The sequence below is a fragment of the Phymastichus coffea genome, unplaced genomic scaffold (assembly GCF_024137745.1).
Source record: "Phymastichus coffea isolate CEN01 unplaced genomic scaffold, Cenicafe_Pcof_1.1 PCOF00007, whole genome shotgun sequence".
In the NCBI taxonomy this organism is placed as follows: Eukaryota; Metazoa; Arthropoda; class Insecta; order Hymenoptera; family Eulophidae; genus Phymastichus; species Phymastichus coffea.
In genome coordinates this window covers 3,921,269-3,938,158 of record NW_026706818.1, presented here as the reverse complement: position 1 = coordinate 3,938,158, position 16,890 = coordinate 3,921,269, and the positions used below count along the sequence as shown (strand labels likewise).

At 46.9% G+C, this 16,890-nt stretch overlaps 2 protein-coding genes and 1 non-coding gene across 6 annotated transcripts in view; 1 reads left to right on the top strand and 2 right to left on the bottom strand.

Annotated features, from left to right (window-relative positions):
* Positions 1-16,890, top strand: part of LOC131669076 (glutamate receptor ionotropic, kainate 2-like) — a 1,402,504-nt gene that overhangs the window by 1,241,793 nt on the left and 143,821 nt on the right. The window lies entirely within an intron of this gene.
* On the bottom strand, positions 11,236-12,518 carry LOC131669094 (uncharacterized). Its single transcript, XM_058943724.1, has 2 exons — positions 11,660-12,518; positions 11,236-11,576 (listed from the first exon to the last, which is right to left on the bottom strand). Exons 1-2 carry the CDS (start codon positions 12,374-12,376, stop codon positions 11,565-11,567), a joined length of 729 nt encoding a protein of 242 aa, XP_058799707.1. The 5' UTR covers positions 12,377-12,518; the 3' UTR covers positions 11,236-11,564.
* Trnad-guc (transfer RNA aspartic acid (anticodon GUC)) lies at positions 15,580-15,651 on the bottom strand. The gene has a single exon. It is a non-coding gene; the product is annotated as a tRNA-Asp (tRNA).

Genomic DNA, 16,890 nt, shown 5'->3' with positions numbered 1-16,890 from the left:
ATATCCTGAGACTGAAACTGCCCGATGGGTGTTACTTGATAGGCTACGCAGACTATATAGCAATCGTCATCACAGGAAGAAACAAGGGGGAAATCCAGTGGAAATTATCCAACGTAATGCGGATACTCAGGAGATGGCTGGATGACCACGGCCTAGATCTTGCGGCTGAAAAGACCGAGCTCATCTTCCTCACAAGGAGGCATAAGGCTACCTTCGATAACATCCAAGAGATGCATGTTGAGGTCCTAGATATCGAGACGAAGGAGCACATTAAATATCTGGGTTTCACCCTAGACTCGAAGATGAGTTTCGGTGAACACATCAGAAAAACAGCGGATAAGGCATCGGCGGTTACACAATCGCTCAGTCGACTAATGAGAAACGTCGGCGGCTCCAGGGCCAGCAAGAGGAAACTTCTAATGTCAGTCACAGACTCCATCCTACTCTATGGATCGGAGATATAGGGAGAGACACTGCAAAAGGAAGTTTACCGCATAAAAATAGCTCGAGTCCAGCGTAGGGCTGCTCTCAGAATTAGTAGTGCATACCGCACGGTATCAGAGCCTGCGGTATTAGCTATTGCGGGAGTTATCCCAGTAGACTTGCTGGCGATGGAGCGGAAGACGCTTTACGAAAGAAGACGCGACGCAGAAGGAACTGGCCAAGCCTTGGACAGAGTAAAGATAGCGGCAGAAGAGAGGACTGCAACTGTCGACCAGTGGCAACAGAGGTACGAAGGGGACCACCGAGGCATGTGGACCGCACGCCTCTTACCAAAACTTAAAGAGTGGATAGAAAGGGGCCACGGGGAGGTAAACTATTACCTTAACCAACTGATGTCCGGACACGGGTACTTTCGATCTTACCTATACAAGCAGGGAAAGGTAGCAAGCCCTAACTGCCTCGGCTGCGGACACGACGTCGACAGTGCAGAACACACTTTCTTCACGTGTGATCTGTGGCAGGCAGAACGACGACTATTAGAGAATAAGATTGGACAATTCACTCCCGAAAATATCGTGGAGTTGATGCTCAAGAAAGAAAAAAACTGGAACGCCGTAGCCAAGTTCGTGGAAACGGTTCTAAGGTTGAAGAACGTGAACTGGTCGACGATTAAGGTATGACAGTACGAAGACGTGAGAATGCTTGATCGACAATACACGGCACACATGAGATGACGACCTAGCAGCACCCCTGCGTCTTTTGAGGCGCAGAACAGTATTTTTTCGACGTGCCATAGGCGAAGAAGAAAGAAGAAAGAAGAGACCACGCAAGCCTGGAGGCGGGCGTGGGACACCGATGAGTAACCCCGTGAGTGATCTCCGGAAGAAGAGGAAAAGAAAGGAGTAAACGCCATACCAGCGGAGAAAAGGCCACCATTTGTAATGCGAAAGCGGGTCTAGGGTGGTGTTCTCATGTTCGATGAGAACTGGTAAAAAGAGGAAGGGTTTTAGTGGGTCGTACAAGTAAGGTACAGCCCCACACACCAGTGAGTCTCGCATGGCCACTGACAGTGCGGTTGCGCATTTCCCCCCTCTTCGGATAAATAAATAAAAAAAAAAAAAACTACTACTACTACTACTACTACTACGCTACCCCCTCTCCGAGAACCCACACTCAGCTAGCATAAGCTTACTAAGCGTCCTATTAACGAAGGAGAGCGAGAGCGAGAGAGAGAGAGAGAGAACAGCATCTACACTATACGACGTACGCACCTAGCAAGCTAAAGATACTACCCTCTCTCCGAGGGCCCACACTCAGCCATAATAAGGTTACTAAGCGCCCTACTATCGAAGGAGAGCGACAGAGAAGGATAGAGAGAGAGAGAGAGAGAAAGACCATCATGTAGTTTACCAAACACCCTACCGACTTATACAGCATTCTACCTTAACAACGTCTGTAGGTGGATGGGTGGGTGAGTGGGAGGGGGACACTGTCGAAGGGGCCCACTGGCACGCGGGAGATGTTAAACGAACATCAAATGCCCTTTATACACTCAGCATGGGGTCTCACCTTAAATTAAAAGGTATCACTACCACGACACTTTCACCGGCCGGCCTCTTTGTGTCCCAGAACATACACATATCCGTTATACATTGACGGCATCCACTGGCACGCGGGAGATGTCAAACGAACATCAAATGCCCTTTATACACTCAGCATGGGGCCCACTGGTAGGTGGGTGGTGTCAAAGGTACATCAAATGCCTTTTAGACACTCAGCATGGGGTCTGACCATAAAATAAAAGATGTCACTACCGTGACATTTTCATCGGGCAGCTCATTTGTGTCCCAGAACATACACATATCCCTTATACATTGGCGGTATCCTTTGTCGGCTCCTTTGTGTCCCAGAACATACATTGCTTATCTACTAAGGTATATAAAAATTTTTTGTCTACTATTCATTCCGAACATTTTTATAGGAATAATTTCCACGATAAATCTAAAAGAGAAGCTTATTTATAGAGCTTTCGAGTGCAAGGTAACAGGATGTTATAATTAACTTAAAGGTTACAGACGTTTGAAAGAAAACAAAAAACAGTTTTCTTCAAGAATTATTATTTTGGTATCATCTACACGCACAGGAAAATTTTAGTTGAAAAAAATGTGTAATTTGCAGCGTAGAATGAATCTAAATTTTCTCAGATTTATTTCGAACAGTTTTTTTTTCTATATTTTGGAGTCGATTATTGTACGACTTTGTGGTATTCCATGAATGAAAAAATTGTGATTTTTATTTTCTATGATTTTTCAGTTCTCTGAAGCTGAAATCAATATAGGAATTTTCATAAATACAGCACAAAAAGTTTTTATCATCTTTAAATTACAAAGTATTAGAAATATAAATTAATATCCAATGAAGAAATAACGTTGAATTCTTTTGGAATCATCAAAATAAGATAGACTCTAAGAATTGATTATTTCACTTCATGCGTAATTCAGCTTTGTTTATAAACATACGATGACACCGTGATACTCGAGATGAACACAGTTAATAAACTGCCATTTCTTTCATACAACAGTTTTAGTCGCCAGTATGGGAAAAACTGCGAATGTAGCAATAGAGAGCCGTAGTGAATTCGTGGCTTTTCACAAAATTGGTAAGAGTAGTAAAGATATAGCTAAAACGATTAAGTTCTCACGGCGTACTATTGATTATAACGTAAAAAAGTTTTTAAAATTTGGCACAGTGACCACAAGAAAAAATGTAGGCAGGCCGAGGCCGAGGATGACGAAGAAACAAGATGATAATATAGTTCGCTTGAGTACTCGAAAACGCCGCCTGACGGCTGTAGAATTATTATCAGAAGTAAGTAAAAGTATTGGTAAATCGATTAGTGTCACTACAGTCAAACAAAAGTTTGCAAAAAAGGGCTTCATGGAAGAATAGCAGTCAAAAAACCACTTTCAAGAAAAGTGGAAGAAAAGAATGAAATCGACGAAAGAGTAAGTATAAGGATTAGACTGTAAACGACTGGAGGAAAGTATTATAGAGTGATGAATCGAAATTTGAAGTTTTTGGTTCGAAAAGAAAAGTTTATGTTAGGAGGCGTAAGAATGAGAGTCATTCTCGGGAGTGCATTTGACCTTCTGTCAACGCACGTGGAGGATCTGTGATGGTTTGGAGATGTTTTGTAGGGTCTAGAGTAGGGGACTGAATCTGAATTGAAGGAATATTAAATAAAGAAAAATACAAAAGTAATCAAAACATAACTCGAATATTTGTAAAAATTATTTGAAGAGCTTGCAGAAGCGGGAAATACTACAAATCATGAAATGGCCTCCACAATCACCTGATCTGAACCTATTGAATTATTATAGGAAGAACTCCACCAAGCAGTACGGAAAATCTGCCCTACGTCTAGAGAACATTTATGGACGATATTGTAAGAAGAATGGAAAAAATCCTAGCATCCATCTTGGAAAATTTTATCCTGAGAATGCCAAGAATCTGCAAAATAGTTATCAAGAACAAAGGTTAGCATTTTTTATGAAAAAAACATTTAATTACATTATTATAATTTTACAGTTCAATCAAATTCAAATAGATAATTTTTTGTGAGATTTTTATACTGTTATGTTATTAGGAGTGACTTGAATGCTTAAATGTTTCTGTTAATATATGTATTGAGGAGTTGCGGAATCATTATTACGGATTCTCCATAGTCTTTCTGACTGAGGGGTTATACGGGACTCCCCGAAAAAACACAAGCCTACCCACTCAACTGCCATCTCCTACGTGTCCTTTCCCTACCCAGAGACTATGTTGATATTACTTCTGACTGGAGGGTCTGTCTGTGTTCATCCGTTCGTGTCGTTCCTCCATATCTCGTTACATAGCGTCACTTCGTCTGTTCAGTCATTTGTCAGGCAGCCATCCGCGTTCTTACATCTCAGTATAGTTTCCGTATAAGTAGCGACTAAGCGCCACCATTCAGGTTCACGCAGCATCACAGCCACAATGTTATCGGGGGTGATACTGCCGACAGTTTCTTCCAGTTCCTGTCTGAGTCTTATCCAGAGATCACACGCGAAAAACGTGTGTTCCTCATCGTCTCGTTCGTTTCCACAGTACTTACAGTCGGGTGTTCGTAGTCTGTTCATATTGTAAAGGTACCGTCGGAAGTACCCGTGGCCCGTCAAGAGCTGGGTGACGTAGAAATTTGCATCACCAAATTTCCTTCCGAGCAACAGCCTTAAGTCCCATATCAATCGTCTCGTCCAGTTACCACCTCGTTTCTCTGTCCATCGGCCTTGCCAAATATCAATTGTCCTATCCCTCTCAGCGATTGCCGCGTTCTTTCATCCTATGTTCGCGATGCTCTCGTACTGCTCCGCTGATCCTTTTGCGTTCAAAGGCCAGAAAATCCACGGATATTACGCCAGTCATCACCGAAACAGCCTGCGCAGGGACCGTTCGGTAGGAGCAAGCGATTCGCAGTGCACTCTGTCTCTGTGCCATCATCATCGACTTACAGTATTTCTTTGTCTTCAGAGAGTCTGCCCATATTTCCGCGCCGTATAGAAGGATCAAGTGAGCTGTCGCCACTAACAGTCGTCGTTTTCCCAATTTCGGTCCCGTCGTATTTGCCATCAGGCGACTCAAGGATTCTATCCTCTCTGCCGCTTTTCGGGTTGTTTTCTGTATATGAAGCCAGAAGGTCATCTTCGTATATTGAGGGTTACCCCAAGGTACTTGACTTCCCTCTTGGTCTCCATCTTGCATGTTCCCACCCTCATATGCAGTATCATCTGTATGCGTCTTCTCGTGAGGAACATCAGTTCCGTTTTTCCTGTTGCGAGTTGTAGTCCGTTTTCTATCATCTATTGTCCAACTCGTCTCAAGGTCTGCTTCAACGCCAGCTGCGCCAGCTCGAGAGACCTCTCCGTAATCACCGCCACCACGTCATCAGCGTAGGCGACGAGAGCCACTCCGAGCGGCATCTCAAGCCGAAGCAAGCTATCATATAAGCCATTCCAGAAGTCAGGTCCCAGTACCGAGCCCTATGCCACTCCAGCGGTGACCTGTCTCATTACTTATCCTTCGATCGTCTCGTACGTTATTCATCTGTTTTTTAGGTAATCCTCCACAACCCAAAGCAGGTATGGCGGGATCCCGAAGTTGCTTTTCAGCGCCTCCAAGATATCCTTCCATCTAGCCGAAGTGAAAGTATTCCTAATGTCGAGCATCGCCAACAACATTGTAGGTCACGCTGCGTGGCAATGTCCGATTAGTTCCAGGAAAGAGTCGACCACCTTTTGGATCGCTCCAATCGTCGATCGATCCCTCCTGGAACCGAATTGCATATCTGATAAACCCCCTCCGGTCTGTATCGCATCCATCAGTCGCGTCTTGCTGTCCCCTATTGCTTTCGTCAGCGTCTTCCGTGCTGTTTTATATATGGCTTGGAGGTTTTCCCTTTCGGGTCCGCCCCCTGCCCTTTTCACTCGTCGCCGATTTATCAGGCATATCCTGCGTAGCTCGGCTATCTCGTTCGTCCACCAATATTGTGGTTGTCTTTGTTGTATCTGTCGACCTATGTCATTGTGCTTCTGCACAAGCTATCTATTAATTTGGCCGTCTCGTCTGTCAGTCTTTCCGCTCTTTGTCGGCCCGTTAGTTGGGGGGGAATTTTCTCCCCTGGAGCCGGTGCTGCCAACAGCTCTTCCGAAAATTTTCGTCCGTCAAGTTTACGTAGATTCCACCTCGGGGGTTGGTGGGTTCTCATTCATCTCGTTTTCGTCCATCCCACCACTTCAAAGACGATGTACTGGCTGTGTAGTCTTCGATCACCCGCCATCCTCTCAGCCGTGGCAGGATTTTGTCCGATGTCATCGTGACGTCGGGGATAAAGTCTCCGATACCTGGCCGTCTATACGTCGGCGTATGTCCCGTATTTACCACTACTAGATCGAGCCTTGCGGCCTTTTCCAGCAGTAGTCGTCCGCGTCGATTCGTTTTGTTCATTCCCCACTCGGTCGTCCTCGCGTTAAAATCCCCCGCAACGATGACATCCCCGGCAGGTCCCTGATCCCGTCTTCTAGGAGTGCCGCTTTTTTTCAAACTCCATCGCGGTGCAGTTGGGTGTCAGGTAGACGCTGAAGTAAGTGACAGCGCCAACGGTGACCCAGACGTAGTCGTCCCCGACACCGCGATTGGAGACTCTAGATTGGCTGCCATCCCGTACCCTGATAGCAGTGGTCTCTGTCTCGGTTTTAATGTATGTCTGGGTCGTCCTTTTCCTGTATGGTTCACTCAGGATCAGGATATCCGCGTCATATTCGTCGGCTATCTAAGGTAAGAGCATGTCTGCAGGCCTATTTGGATTCAGGTTTCCGTGAATTATTCTGTCCGTCCTCCAGCCCGTCCTCTGCACTCCTCCAGAGCGGCCCGGAACATGGCACATCTGCCATTTTCGTCGCCGCCTCTTGTATGAGCCACAGCAGTTCCGTCACGTCTCGTGTGTCGTTTGTTATTGTGGGTGTTCGTCCTGTCGTCGGTTCTTGGCTGTCAGCGGCAGAGACGTAGCTAACCCCGCTGCCACCGCTTGACACACGGTCCGTCCTCTGTCGTCTTGGTAAGTTCAGTAGGTTCTGATTCGTTTCGTTTTTTCGTGTTGTCCTTCTCATCTCCGTGTAGAAAGTGCGGCCCTCAAAATCCGTGCCACTGCCTGTGGCAACCGGGGCTTTCTCCCGATTGGAACATGGGGTGGATTCCCCCTGAGAAGATACCACTTAAGGTATATCTGGGTAATTCTTGGCTATTTCGATTGACTTGTAACCCTTAGGTTACGGATTTTTTTTTCATTTGGCACAATTGTTGTACACATAAAACTGAGATTTTTCCCAAATTTTGGAGACGATACATTAAATATCAAAAGTTATTAACAATTAAAGAAAAATGATAAAAAATTTTCAAACGGCTATATTTTAAAAACTAATAAAGATATCAAAGTCGGATTTTTTCAAAATACTTATAATGCCTTAAAATTTCGAAATAATTACAACAATAAACAATAAAAAATTTTTTTCGAAGGTTATTAACTTTTTGTTTAAACAATTGCTAATATCTCAAAAAGTATATTTTTTTTTTGAAAAATTCTTGCTCCTACGTATTCCTGAGGATTTTTGCTATCGAAATCAATCATAAAATTCAAGGGCCCGACATATCAGAAAGCGTAGCCCTAATCAAAAGAAGACGCCTCGGCGTAAGGCTGCGGTAGCGCTCCAGCGGACTCACGGTCGAAAGGTACTTTAGCTTTAATCTAAAAAACTAATAAAGATACCGAATCGGATTTTTCCCAAATTACTTATAATACCTTGAACTTTCGAAATAATTACAACAATAAACAATAAAAAATTTGTTTCGAAAGTTATTAACTTTTTGTTTAAACAATTGCTAATATCTCAAAAAGTATATTTTTTTTTTTTGAAAAATTCTTGCTCCTACGTATTCCTGAGAATTTTTGCTATCGAAATCAATCATAAAATTCAAGGGCCCGACATATCGGAAAGCGTAGCCCTAAGTCAAGATGCCTTGGTGTCCGGTCGCTTTCGACCGTGAGTCCGCTGGAGCACTACCGCAGCTTTACGCCGAGGCGTCTTCTTTTGATTAGGGCTACGCTTTCCGATATGTCGGGCCCTTGAATTTTATGATTGATTTCGATAGAAAAAATTCTCAGGAATACGTAGGAGCAAGAATTTTTCAAAAAAAAATATACTTTTTGAGATATTAGCAATTGTTGGCTCTCGTGGTTGCGACTCCACTAACCGCGCTGGAACAACGCACGGCCCCTGAGTCCCCCCTTCTCTTCAATGTTCCCCCCTGTAGAGTGTGCGTGATTGTGAGTGCCCATAGTGGCAAAACCGGGCTTCGATTACGGGGAGAGCCCGATTAGAGGGATCCCCTTCATTCGCTTTCGGGCGGCTCCGTTTATAGGGGTACCCGGCATTCGCTCTTTCGGTAAGCCCCATTTATAGGGTCGCCGAGCATTCATTCATTCCGGTTTGCCAAGAGGCGTGTGTGTGTAAGTGTTTGTGTAATGTGTAAGTGTAGGTGTATGTAAGTGATTAATGGTTGGGCATATCGGGAGAATACCATTATCTTTTGCGTCATTTGTGAGTCATATCTTCTTGGCCATGTCCGTTATAGCGTTGCTGCTCAGAGCATTGACGCGACGGACAACGTTTCCACCGGGCACAGTTGTGGACGTTGGAATCTAGCATTTGACCAGTGTGTTGTAACCACTCACTGGACCAGCCTGGCAAGAAATATATATTACTATTATTATTATTATTATTATTATTATTATTTTTTTTTTTTTTTTTTTTTTTTTTTTTTTTTATGGTGGTAAAAAAACAGGATAAATCCTCATGGACCATAACGGTTGGAGTGTGACGGCAGTTCACCGAAGCTACCCACCTACACTCTCCCACCCGCCGTGTGACGTGACTCGCTGATCCTCTCAGACCGGGCTGTTTCAAGCGATCTATCAATCGAACGCAAGGAGCCTCCGGGTCGTCGAAGACCAGCTGACCGCCCAAATCCCGCTTCTCTTCAACCGGAGGGTAAACCATCCGGGGAAGAGTAGTAAAGTCCACCTACACCATTCTCCAGCGGGGAACCGCGTAAGCATTACTTCCCGCTGGAGAACCGCGTCAAGTCCTCTCGTTGTCCACGGGTCCTGTATCGTTTCGTTACGTCCGTTTATTCACATTCATCCATTTGTTCATACCATTTACTCCCGCATTCTTCTCGTCTAACACTCGACTTCCAGGCAACCGTCCGCCTTTTTCCCTCGTAGGATAGTCTCAACGTACGTTGCCGTTACCGTCCAGTAGTCTTTGTCTTGTAGCATCTTTGCCACAATGTTGTTGGGCGTGATGTTTCCAAGCGTCGTCTCCAGTCTTTGCCTTTCGTCGTTCCAGTGTGAGCATTTGAAAAATGTATGCTCTGCGTCATCACATTTGTATCCACAGTATTTACAGTCGGCGCTGTTAACTTTGTTTCTGTCAAACAGATATTTCCTGAAGTACCCGTGGCCGGTAAGAAACTGGGTCAGGTAAAAATTCACTTCCCCAAATTGCCTCTCCGTCCACGGTCTCAGGTCGTCAATGAGTCGTCTAGTCCATGCTCCGTTCGTGCTCATCCTCCATTGTTTGTTCCAGTCCGTCATCGTCCTAGTTCTTTCGTCCTGGGCAGCTTCCGTTCTGGTCATGTCGCTGTTTCGTTCGTACACGCGTTTCCGCTCTCTGGCGAGCATGTTTATCGGGATAACCCCCGCCACCACCAGGACAGCCTCAGCCGAGACTGTCCTGTAGGCGCAGGCTATCCTCAGTGCTCCCTGTCTTTGTACGTTTGTCAGTCGTTTGCAGTATTTCTTGACCCCCAACGCGTCGGCCCACACCTCCGCCCCGTAGAGCATGATCGAGTGGGTCGTTGTCATCAGTAGTCGTCTCTTCCATTGTCTCGGTCCAAATGTATTTGCCATAAGACGACTGAGAGCGGAAGTCCTCTCTGCCGCCTTCCTCGCTGTCTGTTGTATGTGCGGCCAGAAGGTCATCTTCGTATCTAGGGTCACCCCCAGATACTCGACCGCCCCACTGGTCCGCAGCGATACCTCTCCGACTGTCATGGGAATCAGGGTATTAATCCTGCTTCCCGTCAGAAGGATGAGTTCTGTCTTGGCCAGGGCAAGGCTAAGTCCGCGTTCAGTCATCCATCTATTGATTCGTAACATCGCGCGGTTCAGAAGCATTTGCGCCAGCTCCGGGGTACGGGCTATTATCACCACAGCCACATCATCGGCGTAGGCAACCAGCTCCACCCCCGGTGGCATCGGTAGTCTTAGTAGTGCGTCGTACAGTATGTTCCAGAAGTCGGGTCCAAGGATTGAGCCTTGGGCGACTCCTGCTGTGATTCGTCTGGTCACTGTTCTGTCGGTCGTCTCGTATCGAATCCATCTGTCGTGTAGGTACTCCCTCATCACCCGCATCAGGTATTCGGGAACCCTGAAAGTTTGTAGGGCCTCCAGAATATCCCCCCACCGAGCGGAGTTGAAGGCATTCCTGACATCAAGAGTCGCGAGAAGTACTATTGGCCTCGCTCCGTAGCACACGAGCCTCGTCCGCCGAAAGGCGTCGGTCACTTGTCGAATCGCCCCTATAGTTGAGCAGCCCCGTCTGAATCCGTACTGGTTTCCTGCAAGTCCTCCGTTTGCAGTTACCGCGTTCGTCAGTCTTGGTTTCAATAACGCTTCGTAAAGTTTACCCGCTGTGTCTAGAAGACTCAGGGGTCTATAGGAAGACGGACTATTCGGCTCTCCTTTTCCTTTATGCAGGAGAACCAGTCTAGCAGTCTTCCATCGTCTGGGAAAGATGCCCGCACGTAAGACCGCGTTATACTTATCCAGGAGGAGTCCTGGACGTACGCTCACGATCTGCTGGAGGATCTCTCCCGGTATACCGTCTGGTCCGGGTGTCTTACCAGGCTTGATCGTGGACACAGCCTTAATAAGCTCTGCCCCGACAAACTCTGGCACTGTCGTCTCTTGTTCGTTCGTCATTTCTTCCGTCTCTGGTTGGTTTGGGAAAAGTCCATCTACTATTGCTTTCATGGTGTCTTTGTCTTTTGGTTCAGAAGGGCCAAGGGCCCCCAATTTCTTGGTCACAATCTTGTAGCCAAGTCCCCAGGGGTCCCGCTCCACTTCTTCACACAACTGTCTAGCGCATCGGTTTTTACTGTCCTTTATTTTAGTGGTCAGTCTCTTACGTGCCATCTTGTACGCTGTCGATAGTTCGTCCGCGTCTGGTCTGCTCTTTTTCCGTGCGCGGTTCATCCTCCGGCGGCAGGCAATGCATTCCCCACGGAGGAGGCCAATCTCGTCCGTCCACCAGTACATTGCTCGTTTGTGTGTTCGGCCCTTGCGTCGAGTCATCGTGGCGTCGCACAGTTCCGTTATCAGTTCCGTTGTCTTGTCCGTTATCCATTCGGCACGCTCCCGCAGACCAAGCTCTGCCGGGACAGACTCGGCGGGTAACGGTGCCTCCCTTAGCAGTTTGTCAAACAGCTCTCTATCTTGTCGTCGTAAGTTCCAATACGTTGAAGTCCTGTCTCTAGTTTGTCCGTTTCGTATGTTCGTCGATTGATTTGTCACCTCAAAGACGATGTGCTGATGATCGCTGGCTGTATAGTCCTCGGTCACCCGCCATCCTCTTATCCGCGACGAGATCCTGTCTGACGTCATCGTCACATCGGGTATTGAGTATCCGAAGCCCGGTCGTCTATAGGTCGTTGTCGTCCCTTGGTTGACCACTACCAGATCAAGCCTTGCGGCCATTTCCAGAAGCAGTCTTCCTCGTTTGTCCGTCGTTGTCATACCCCACTCGACCGCTCTCGCGTTCATGTCTCCCGCGACGACAAAGTCACCCGGGAGACCTGTGAGGGCGTCTTCCAGCTTACCGACTTTTTCCTCGTACACTGCCATCGTGCAGTTTGGGGTCAAATATACGCTAACGTAGGTGACGGAATCTACCCTCACCCACGCGTAATCTTCCCCCCTGCCAGACGCTTGTATTCTCCTAGCCGGTTTGCCTTTGACCCATATGGCCGACGTACCGAGGGTATTCGAGAACCAGCCGTCCTGTTCTCGTAAGTCCCACAGTTGCTCGCTCAGTATCAGTATGTCTACGTTTCGTTCCTTCGCTGTCTGTGATATAAGCAGCTGGGCTGCCTCGCACCTACGCAGGTTTCCTTGTAAGATTCCTGTCATTGTCGTGTCTGCTTCCGGCACTCCTCCAGCGCTGCCCGGTAGGCCGCGCACGCTCCCGTTCCCGGGACGTGCGCCCTCTCCGTTGCACGCGCCTCGGAACATAGGAAGCACGTCGGCTGTTTGGTGGGGCAGGCTCTCCCGACATGGCCGGTCCCCCCGCACCTCCAACAGCACTGTCCTCTGTCAGGTCCTGTGCAGTCCGTTCGTCTATGTCCGTATCCGAGGCACCGGTAGCACCTCGGGACCGTCAATCTTTCTCTCAGCCGACAGTTGACCCAGCCGATCTTAATTCTGCCCTTCTTGAGCAGTTTGTGGGCCGTGTCTCTGTCTGCTTCGAACACTGCCATACAAACGTCGTGTTTATTCGGTCCGAAAATGTGGATCTTAAAGTCCGCATCTTGTCCTGTTTCTCGTTTCAATGCGTTCTGTACATCATTCGTGTCTGTAACACAGTCGAGGTCTAGTATCTCTAGTGTCTGTCCGTGTGTCATGTCTCGTACATTACCCTCATTTCCAAGAGTAACCTGGAGTTTCTCCTGGAACTTCCGTCTTGCGTCTGCGTTACAGCGAAAGCGCATGAGGAGTCCTCCGTCCTTAGTCTTCCGATATCCCGAGATATTCACTTTAGAGCCCTCGGGATTAATCTCCGTCTTTAGTCTGCGCAGGGTATCCGCGTACGTTCGTCCGTCGTTTGGCCGTACCAGTATAACGTTGGTCCCCCCCTTCCGGCGGGAACCACCCGCACTGGGCCGGTTCTTGTCCAGCTCGGGCCGTTTGTTCCCGTGGATAGGCGTCGCCGCTGCGGATGTCGAAGCTAGTGGCCTCTCCCTCCGCGCGCCCAGCGCCACCACAGGGGTAGTCTGTTGCGTCTTCTGTTTGAGGGAAGTCGTCTCCGTCGTTTGGTCATTAGTCTTCTGTTTAGACTTCCTCTTTTTTCTGTTCGCGGAGTTCACCGTGGTCCAGCCTGACTCGTCTGCAACCCTTTGATAGGCCACGGCTTGCTCAGGGCTGGCCCCCGTGTCCTCCCTCTTTCTTTTCTGTCTTTCTGTCCTCCTGTCGTTTACGGACTCCAGGAGGGGATTTAGGCGGTCGCATTCACTCCATGCAATCTCCACCGCCTCCTTTATTACAGCCATACTAGTCGTTATGTCCGTACTAATATTTCTCTGTATCTTAGTCCGTGCCTCCATCTTTTCGAGCGCGGCATCAATGCGCCTGAGCTGCGTGCGAAACAGCTGGAGGTTTTCTGTCATATGTCCGTTGTCATTGTCCACGTCTTTCATGTCGGCGTCAGTGTTGGAGGTCTGCTTTTCGGAGCCCTCGTTTTTCCGCGCAGGTGGCACTTGTATGCGCCGCAGCGGTACCGTCACGTCTCGTGTATCACTAGTTCTTGTCGGTGTTCGTCCTGTCGTCGGTTCTTGGCCCTCAGCGGCAGAGACGTAGCTCACCCCGCTGCCGCCGCTTGACCCACTGTCCGTCCTCTGTCGTCTCGGTATGTTCAGTAGTTTCTTGTCGTTTTTTCCTGTCTTTCCCCCCATTCCCGTGCACAAAGTGCGGCCCTCAAAATCCGTGCCGCTGCCCGTGGCCACCGGGGCTTTCACCCGATCGGAACCCGGGGTGATTATTATTATTATTATTATTATTATTATTATTATTATTATTATTATTATTATTATTATTATTATTATTATTTTTTTTTTTTTTTTTTTTTTTTTTTTTTTATGGTGGTAAAAAAACAGGATAAATCCTCATGGACCATAACGGTTGGAGTGTGACGGCAGTTCACCGAAGCTACCCACCTACACTCTCCCACCCGCCGTGTGACGTGACTCGCTGATCCTCTCAGACCGGGCTGTTTCAAGCGATCTATCAATCGAACGCAAGGAGCCTCCGGGTCGTCGAAGACCAGCTGAACGCCCAAATCCCGCTTCTCTTCAACCGGAGGGTAAACCATCCGGGGAAGAGTAGTAAAGTCCACCTACACCATTCTCCAGCGGGGAACCGCGTAAGCATTACTTCCCGCTGGAGAACCGCGTCAAGTCCTCTCGTTGTCCACGGGTCCTGTATCGTTTCGTTACGTCCGTTTATTCACATTCATCCATTTGTTCATACCATTTACTCCCGCATTCTTCTCGTCTAACACTCGACTTCCAGGCAACCGTCCGCCTTTTTCCCTCGTAGGATAGTCTCAACGTACGTTGCCGTTACCGTCCAGTAGTCTTTGTCTTGTAGCATCTTTGCCACAATGTTGTTGGGCGTGATGTTTCCAAGCGTCGTCTCCAGTCTTTGCCTTTCGTCGTTCCAGTGTGAGCATTTGAAAAATGTATGCTCTGCGTCATCACATTTGTATCCACAGTATTTACAGTCGGCGCTGTTAACTTTGTTTCTGTCAAACAGATATTTCCTGAAGTACCCGTGGCCGGTAAGAAACTGGGTCAGGTAAAAATTCACTTCCCCAAATTGCCTCTCCGTCCACGGTCTCAGGTCGTCAATGAGTCGTCTAGTCCATGCTCCGTTCGTGCTCATCCTCCATTGTTTGTTCCAGTCCGTCATCGTCCTAGTTCTTTCGTCCTGGGCAGCTTCCGTTCTGGTCATGTCGCTGTTTCGTTCGTACACGCGTTTCCGCTCTCTGGCGAGCATGTTTATCGGGATAACCCCCGCCACCACCAGGACAGCCTCAGCCGAGACTGTCCTGTAGGCGCAGGCTATCCTCAGTGCTCCCTGTCTTTGTACGTTTGTCAGTCGTTTGCAGTATTTCTTGACCCCCAACGCGTCGGCCCACACCTCCGCCCCGTAGAGCATGATCGAGTGGGTCGTTGTCATCAGTAGTCGTCTCTTCCATTGTCTCGGTCCAAATGTATTTGCCATAAGACGACTGAGAGCGGAAGTCCTCTCTGCCGCCTTCCTCGCTGTCTGTTGTATGTGCGGCCAGAAGGTCATCTTCGTATCTAGGGTCACCCCCAGATACTCGACCGCCCCACTGGTCCGCAGCGATACCTCTCCGACTGTCATGGGAATCAGGGTATTAATCCTGCTTCCCGTCAGAAGGATGAGTTCTGTCTTGGCCAGGGCAAGGCTAAGTCCGCGTTCAGTCATCCATCTATTGATTCGTAACATCGCGCGGTTCAGAAGCATTTGCGCCAGCTCCGGGGTACGGGCTATTATCACCACAGCCACATCATCGGCGTAGGCAACCAGCTCCACCCCCGGTGGCATCGGTAGTCTTAGTAGTGCGTCGTACAGTATGTTCCAGAAGTCGGGTCCAAGGATTGAGCCTTGGGCGACTCCTGCTGTGATTCGTCTGGCTCTCCAGCGGGGAATCGAACCCCGGTCTCCCGCGTGACAGGCGGGGATACTAACCACTATACTACTGAAGATTATTATTATTATTATTATTATTATTATTATTATTATTATTATTATTATTATTATTATTATTATTATTATTATTATTATTATTATTACTGACAAGAAACATGAATTTCTAAAGCTATCAAAACGTATGGATTGATAATTTATTTATTTATTATATTTATTTCGATAATGAACTAATAAAAACTGATTATTTGATATTTTCTACATTATTGATTTTTTTTACTGTTCCTTATTAAGGGGTTAGGTCCAGTCATGATTTTCAAAAAATCGATTTTCTTTTTATTACATTTTCTAAAAGTATAACATTTTGAAAGTATTCCCTGAAATTATTAGACCAATCGGACCATTATTCACCTAGATATACAACTTAGAACACACCTACCTCGAGTGCTTAAAAACAGGTAGGTAGCGGCAGCTGTGCGTTCGACCGTTGTTCGTGTTATAGGGGTCTTTTTCTTACCTGCCTGGCATATACATAGCTTAAATACATTGTACTACATTGAAATACATCTCTATTGTATAATTTTGTAAGATTTTAATGTACATTTTCGGCTAGCAGCTGCTTACGCAGTAGTTGAACTTGAAACTTTGAGCTGAACGCACGTTGCATTGCTCGGTCCGGGCGCATCTGTATTTTCAAATAACTTCGATGTTTTGAGTGTAAAATGGATAAAAAAGTGTCGAGAGAGTCAAGAAAAAGTGACCACGTTTGTAAGGCAAGAAGTAGAAAAAGAAAGCAGTCGTTTAATCCCAAAGCTGCAGAGGCTTCAGACAATGGATTGAGTGCGTCAGCAGAAAAACTCAAGGATGAACATGAATACCATGTGCCTAAAGACGGTTCGATTGAATTTAGAATTTAGAATTTTTTGACTGTTTTTTCAGTGATTTCGAGTCTTGTTAAGTGTGCGAAATGCAGCGAAGCAGTGGCTTTTGGCATCGTCAGCGAACGTGGCCTTGGATTTAAAATTTCTGTGATGTGTAAGAGTTGCGCGCCTCAATATATACCATCATGTAAATATATTGGTCACAGTTATAGTATAAATCGTAAATTTATATTAGCAATGCGAGTATTAGGTATTGGTTATCAAGGAGCAACAAAATTTTGTGCATTGATGGACTTGCCACCGTTTCTAGCTAAAAATACGTACAGCATGATACTAAATCAACTTTCTCAAGTGAGTAAACACGTCGCAGAATTGTTTATGAAAAAGGCGGTTAGAGAAGAAATTGCGTCAAATGCT

Excerpts from the sequence above, each read along its gene's own strand:
- LOC131669094 (XM_058943724.1), bottom strand. The coding sequence starts at position 12,376 with ATGTTCCGAGGCGCGTGCAACGGAGAGGGCGCACGTCCCGGGAACGGG.